Source organism: Opisthorchis viverrini (assembly GCF_000715545.1).
Source record: "Opisthorchis viverrini unplaced genomic scaffold opera_v5_53, whole genome shotgun sequence".
In the NCBI taxonomy this organism is placed as follows: Eukaryota; Metazoa; Platyhelminthes; class Trematoda; order Opisthorchiida; family Opisthorchiidae; genus Opisthorchis; species Opisthorchis viverrini.
Window position 1 is genome coordinate 1943666 of NW_008751710.1, and position 7415 is coordinate 1951080.

General features: G+C 47.0%; 3 protein-coding genes across 3 annotated transcripts in view; 1 reads left to right on the forward strand and 2 right to left on the reverse strand.

The window, feature by feature from the left end:
- The window catches only part of T265_03704 (hypothetical protein), a gene marked incomplete at both ends in the record, with an annotated part of 14803 nt that extends 14454 nt beyond the window's left edge, over positions 1-349 (forward strand). The window contains one exon of the mRNA XM_009168246.1: positions 77-349. Within this exon, the coding sequence (XP_009166510.1) occupies positions 77-286 (210 nt within the window). The remainder of the gene's footprint in view (positions 1-76) is intronic.
- The window catches only part of T265_03703 (hypothetical protein), a gene marked incomplete at both ends in the record, with an annotated part of 20790 nt that extends 18275 nt beyond the window's left edge, over positions 1-2515 (reverse strand). Inside the window, 2 exons of the mRNA XM_009168245.1 lie at positions 1869-1978; positions 2410-2515. Of these exons, the coding sequence (XP_009166509.1) occupies positions 1869-1978; positions 2410-2515 (216 nt within the window). The remainder of the gene's footprint in view (positions 1-1868; positions 1979-2409) is intronic.
- A 788-nt stretch (positions 2516-3303) lies between these two features.
- T265_03705 (hypothetical protein) overlaps positions 3304-7415 on the reverse strand; it is a gene marked incomplete at both ends in the record, with an annotated part of 24011 nt that continues 19899 nt past the window's right edge. Inside the window, one exon of the mRNA XM_009168247.1 lies at positions 3304-3535. Coding sequence (XP_009166511.1) covers positions 3378-3535 — 158 coding nt within the window. The remainder of the gene's footprint in view (positions 3536-7415) is intronic.

Sequence of the window (7415 nt, forward strand, 5' to 3'; positions counted from 1 at the left end):
TAATATAGAGAACCGTTCATGGAGGTTATCTCACACTACCCTGCTTCATCTAGAATTTTACTGTGACCTCTTTCAGAAAATGTACACGGCCTTGACTATGCCGCAACGCATTTCACCTTGGGAAGCCGCTCAGCAGGTGATCCACGCACTACTTCGACGGAGACTCATCCCCGGCGGGTATTACGATCGGTACGACAGAGGATTTCCTGATCGCTTGGCCTTAACACAGCTGGAGCGCACTTGGCTTTGGGATAAGACGAAAGAAATATTGCAGTTGAAAGAATAGTCCGGTGTTTTGGCTAACAGTTTAACGCCAATTGTGTTGTCACATCTGTTGTGCAAATACAGGCACGTCTCTAGTGTCTTGTTTCATGTTCGTGTTGCGCATCTCAGAATCTATCCAAAGAGAATAATCGTGGACCCCCTTCTCAATGCGAACCATCTGGAAAGATGACTTTTCCAACAGAAGCGATGAGGATAAAAATTCCAAGTCTTTCAACTACTTGTAAGTAGTTACACACGCTTCCGTGGCTCTATCTGACTAGGGAATCCCGACGGGCAGGGCAGTAGATAAAAATGAGGGTCGTCTCTCAAGGCTTACAACACCAATCAGTCACTCAACCATGGATATGGCCGCATACTCAGTGGTAGTAACATATGTGCGTCTAGTATGTGGAATAGGGATAACATCCTCTCATTGTGTAGCGTTCACATTCTCTGCTTGTCAGAACATGTACTCAAAGGCTGTCCCAGTCAATATTATTCGTTCACATCGTTTTCAATAGCACCAGAACCTGAAAGACCTTTTACGCTTCAATGATATGGTGCTTTTGGTGATTATGCACGCAGCAGACAAAACGATTCTGGTTCAAACGAGGTTGATGTGAGCGCACGTTCTGCTCTGGTTGTGCTTGTACAAAGACCATCTGAAGAAAAAACACTTTTGAGCATTAAGCCTAATTAAAGGACCAGCTCATTCTGCACAAACCCAGGGCATAACGACAAACGAACCTTAAGTAGACTTTCCACTTACGAAAGAACAGCATGCACGCCACTGGGATCGGTGGCGCACCACATCTTGCAGGGTTTCCAGCCACTCCCATGAACCCAAAACCCCAATAACGCAGTGCGATTGCAGCCGATTTCATTTCGATTTGCCGTATCATGTCCCGTCTTCGGCATACCATTCACCAACAGCTTGGTACAGAAAACTCCAGGGGTAGACTGTTGGGCACGGGTAGCATAATTCCTAGCGCAAACATTCGATGACCCAGTAACATAACAGTGTCACAGACGATAGTAATGTGAACGTGTACTCAATCACCCACAACTTAGACGTCATCCATATTCCGGCCAAATTCACCTGGCAGGTTTAACCTGCCATCCTAAGGATTCGTTTACACACCAATTTATTGAGTGCTTGCTGCAGCCAACTAACTCTTGTTATGCTGCCGACACACCGGTAATCAAATGTTTTCGGATCGAATCTCACAACCGCTTCTTAAGCCCCGACAAAATTCAGTTCTGGTGCCATGAACGATGCAAATTAGCGAGTGCTACTCACGCCTTGGTTATCCGCTCATTAACATTATCTACTACCGTAGGATCAAGGCTTGTGTGTTTGCCAAGATAAATGAACCGGCTAACACAACCCTTCATTCCGAAGTCTCAAAGAAGCACAAAGGGATGGGTAATCTTGAATTCTGAAGGCGCTAAACGCATGCCGAAACATGGGATCACCTCTGATAACCTGACTATGGAATTTGCGTGGACAGGTAATCGTCAAACAACAAAACGAGGATGTCGGCATAATCTAAATCAATTCATCCCTCTCTAGATGTGATTTCGATTGACATTCATGGACGAACGGTACCAACGGTAGCTGATAGCGGAGTGCCCATTTTGACTCCAAGGCTGCTCAGTGGTAGGAGGACACCAGATAGCACAACGGCGCCTAATGTGTCCAAACCCAGTACTACTGAGAAACAAATGATAAGTTGTGAAAGATGTTCATCATTTTGCGGTCAGGCCAAACATAGCACCAAAATGTGCTTCAGATAAACTGGGCCTACTGCTACTGTAACCGGTTCCAAGCTCCTTGTGGTACACAAGACAGCGGTCAGTTCTCGACAGCTGTCTCTCAGTGAACTAGAGCTACACTTCGTTGGTGCATAAACGGGAACGGCAATGGTTGATTGTTGGTCTGTTCACCGAGCTTGGCAACTGACTTGCAAACGTTTCATCACCATACGAAAAGACATCGTCAGTGCGCAGTTGGGTGGGCAAAGCAATGTTCAGTACGGCTCCCACATATCGGCGCACAGCTAACTTACTACTAGTCAGTGCGCAGTTGGGTGGGCAAGGCAATGTTCAGTACGGCTCCCACATATCGGCGCACAGCTAACTTACTACTAACTCGTGAGGCCATCTCGGTTGACGACGAAACGTTTGAAGTGAAATTGCCAGAGTCGGCAAACGGAACAAAACCCATGAGTACAATCTGAGCCGGAAACATTCTCCTAAAATAGTTTATTTTTTTTTACTAAAGTAGATAGTAGAACTGTACAGAATGAGCTCATCACAGGTATCCAGTCGGGTAATGAAGAATGGACTCGGTGCAATTAGCTGGAGCATCACTCGATGTTGGTGCTCTGTGGGCTCTAGACAGTGAGTTTGTTGTGAACCGAACAACTGTGCTTGGATTCAGCGCACAACTTGTCGATTCCAAGGGCATATCACTGACGCGCATATAGCTTAGATATTCGGATTGATTGCTAAGTGGGACGGGAGTTAAGGAGTGTCAATGGAGGAAAATGGAAGGCGTCGGAAGTTTTCGCCCATTCACCCGACAATGTGAAGTAAGATGACCACATGACGGCTGGTTTAATATAAAGCCATTTGTGAAGGTGCAATTCACGGTTCCATGCGGGCTTGGATACTGCCAGAACAATGAATAAGGTTCAGAATCAAAGACATCGGCTCAATGGTCTGATCGCAAGGCAGCAGTGGTTGGCGTGAGACTACCCGAGTGTCGAAATTTCGAGGGATAAGGTGGCGCAGTTGTTCCAACCTCAACTTGGAGAGCCAAAAGACTAGGTTTATCAGAATTCTGTGCATTGACTAAACCGGTAGGAGAGACTTTGTGCGCCTGGACAGGGTCTTCACGACGGAGACGAACGTCATACTAGTGGCTTGACTTCTCCTGCCGAAGAACTGCGGCCACAGTTGTGTTTGCAATATTCAGAATAGTTTTATTTTACTTCCACACGCTGCTGGTGGTGGGTTGTTTTCTTTGCCGTAAACTAAAAGACTGTGTTCGCAAAATGATATTCATTTCCAAGTCCACAAGAAAAGCCACATCAATAAATCAAATTTGATCATAGAAACACTTCCAGGTCCAGATCCAACGCGGAACAAGGCATTGTCAGGTCAAAGTTACGCAACACGTCCGGGTGGAGCACGCCCAAGCGCCCGACCACGTGATGTCCCGGAGACAGAACGACATCTGCGCATCGACCACTGAAGTAGGTTGGATCTTGAAAGATCGAAACAAGAGAAGTGAGATAAACGGTGAGAGTGAATGAGAGAAAGTCACCCCGATGTAAAGTCAATGAAGGCCGTTGGCAGCAAACAGCTGATGTTAGGTCTGATTGAAACGCCTAAACCATGTCTAGTGCGCGCAGTAGATCTTCGCTACAAACACTCACCAATAAACTAGCATATACATCAAATAGGCAACCAAGTGTTTGAACGGAAGTTCAGTTTCCGAGTGCTGTTACTCAATGGGCTCCGTCAACAACGGCATCAGAGCGGCATGGAGTGATACAATACAGCACACTCAGAGAGGACAACCAATCATAAATCGTAAAGCAACCAAAGAAGAAAGAAAATGATCAACTGTAGCACCCTTCAGGTGCCTAATTGTCATGCCACCCGAAGGTTCCACGAGGGCTGGGATACTGCCAGGTGGCCCAAGCCTAGACAGGGTAAAGCAACCAAACCAAAATAGAGTGGTCAAACCCTATTCTAAAATACAACTGCATGAAGGTCACCGCATCCACGTAAAGCGCGCTTTGGTAAATAGTGACACAACAATACACAGCAAACCATATATGGTTAATCTCCACCCCAATGACTGTAAGGAACTCATCAACGAAATATGCTGCTTTTTGAATTTTCTGTGGAGAATTGACGATAAAGGTACCTGCCCCCGTTGGTATCTTGACTGATGTCGTGAATTACCGGGATAGGAACATGCACCAACCTGAACAAATGCAGGAAGTGAGTAACACCTAAGTCCCAAGTTTAACCTGTAAACAGCTCTACCGCTGGTGCCATTAGCGTTACAGTCTTTGATGATCAGACATAGTCAACTTTGACAAGTGTCGGAATTCAGAAAGCCGTGATAGAAATACCACAAAAATTGGACCACCAAAACTCGAGAACGATGGCTCTCACAGAAGGAAAGATGACAAACAGGTTGGGGATACTACTATTTAGAACTAGTAATCCTTTTGACATCGTTGCTAGTAGCCCATAAAACATAGTCATACTTTGTTCTTCTGTTGCACCTGCCTTCGCAAATCAGTTGACCCATTGATCTCATGTTCAAAAATCGAACTTTTGGGGTTTGTGAACTTTCGGCCTTCCATCTTGTGCTGGACTGCCGACGTCCGACACGAAACACAACGCGGTTAACATTAGCAATAACATCAGTGATACGTTTGGGATACGATTGAAGCACGAACTATTTTGATTATTGTCTGAGTCTGGCATCTCCTCACCCTAGAGTTAGGTGATATGACGAAGAACTGCACGGAAAGTGGTTTAAAACATTCTACAATACAGAAAGACTAGGTGGATGACGCATTTGCTCCGGTAAGTTGAGAGGAAGGCATACCGTCCTGTACTTAATTGCAGAAGCCTGGTGACATAACCAACAACAATACGAAGATGACCTTACCTTCAGTGGTTTCAAGGTGGTAGGTCAGTGTTCGATTGGCTGAATCACCAGTGGGCTGTTGGTTCGCGCTCCACCGCACTGATAACAGCTGCATTAGACGGTCCAAGAGTCCATGAATCACCTCAAACCCGGAAAATTTGTTGTAGTAGACAGCACAAACGCGCCGGTGATTTCTGGTGCCCACGTCTACACAGTAAGAAAAAGAAGTGAATCGACAACATTTTGGGAAGCCAAAACGTGGTAACAATCATGCGACGAAAACCAAGCGGAAAGACAAGTAGAGTTAGGCAAACGGTAGGCTATCTCTACGGCGCGTTGCCTCAGAATTCCCAATAGAGCACAATGTCTCAGCGCTTAAAGTAGCACAACGAACAGGCGTTACCGAAGTGTCCGTTTAAGTTCACAGCCCACGGAACGGATGCTAGTCGTACATCAGTTCTGAGTAACAGGTCACGGTCCCCCCTAAGCGACTGAAGCTGCATGAATGCAGAAACGCCAATAGGTATGTGACAACGGGTCAACAGCTGATAGTTCTTCGCATCAAGAGGTTTACTCACAGCAGCAGTTAATCTTAGTTACACGCTGAAGCTTTGATGCTGAGCTTATCTCTTCGTTGCTGCCTGGTATGTAACCGAGAACACAAGGCAAGGGCACTGATAGTTGAAACAGGCGACCTGAACCACAGACCAAGCAGAATAGTGTCTTGAAGGGATCGAGTTATTTACGTACACAGTGTCGTCCACAAATGATAAAAAACTAGTACAAGTGGGTAAGACAAGATTCCATCAGTAACATGGGCAAAGTGACTCAGCAATAAGAGTTTCGCCTTCTCTAATCATAGCCTGAATGAATAGCTGACAGGAGTCGAAATGAGGCCACAGCTTTCAGATGTTTACACGAATTACTGCGTCCTTTAGGGACGTGTGTTCCAATGATGATAACGTCCTCTATGTTGAAAAATGTCTTGACAGAGGGGAAGCGGTCATGACTGTACATAACACGGTGGCGGTTATGGCGTGAATTTGCTGACCAAAAGGTCCGTGGTTCGAACCCGACCTCCGTATCTCGACTTCCCCTGTCTAGACTTCGGCAACCTCACAGTATCCCAGCCCTTGTGCTTCCTTCGGATGGCATGCCAGCTAGGCACCCAAAGGGTGGTACAGCTGAATAATTATTCTTATCATCATTATTTTAAGAGGCACCCTAAATTAGTTGGTAACCGTCAGCACAAAAGTAGTTGTAACCGGAGCAGGGGAGTGTGAACATCGACGGGTAAACACTCGTCGCGTAACAGAACCCGCAAATCACAAATGGCGAGACTTGATCCGATTATGTAGTTCTGACTAAGTTATTTCGTCCCATTCTGGCCAACCTATCGTTCAGCTGCAACATCGTAGCTGCCATGCCATCCGAAGGAAGCACAAGGGCTGGGATACTATCAGGTTGCCCAAGTCTAGACAGGGGGAAGTCGAGATACAGAGGTCAGGTTCGAACCACGGACCTTCCGGTCAGTAAATTCGCGCTCTAACCACTTGGAACACCTCGCCCTGGCTTACCTAGACACTGTAGACGAGACCGATAATCGGATAATCAGTAATAATTTTAACCCAAGCCTGTTGGGCAAATGATGAGACGGAATATTTAACAACGCGTTAAGCCAGGGATTCCAAAAGACAATGCACTCTAAACCACCTTTGAGGCTAAACTTTTAACCCCAAGATACAGGCTTAGTACTCTAGGCAAGCTCTTTTTCTAACTCTATAAGCCGGAACGTATCACTAACCCTTACATCTGTTCGTCCCGACCTAAAGCTGCCACCTTGACGTGGTGGTCGGGCTTCAGTGCTGCAACGATCCTGCGGGCTACACTGGCTGAAACTTCGTTCCACAAGGTGCAACCATGCCAGGAAGGCCAAAGGGGAGCAGCCAGACCAAGAGCAGCGAGACCCCGTACTACGAGTAATCGTGCTACGAGGCGGTCTGGGGGTAAAGTCGTACTGTCCTCTGCGACAGGAGTGTGAAGGCAGTAAGGTGTTTCCCCCAGGCGACCAGCATGTCCATATTTATGGAAGCAGCGATGCTGCCTTCCCCCGAGGAAGGACGGGTTAGAAAAGGTCGGCCCCAAAAACCGCACACTCCGATCGCCCAACGGTTGACCGTGACCGCCGGCGCATTATCCGATACGGTCGAAATACTTTTAAAACCAAAGAGCCCGGTGCTGCTCAAAAGGCACCTGCTGTGCGCAGCCGCATCAGGAATGAGACAGTAATGCCTTATTCCCTGCGCCCTCGGGTTAGGCCAACCCCCTGCAGCCGAGCAGGTCAGACTATTGAGTCATCGGCTCCGGGCAGGGTCCCCAAAGAAAACCCTATATTCTCCCACTGCCTCGTGGGTCAGACTTTTGAGTCAGAGGCTAGGGTCAGGGTCCCCGAACAAAACCCTACGTCATCCCA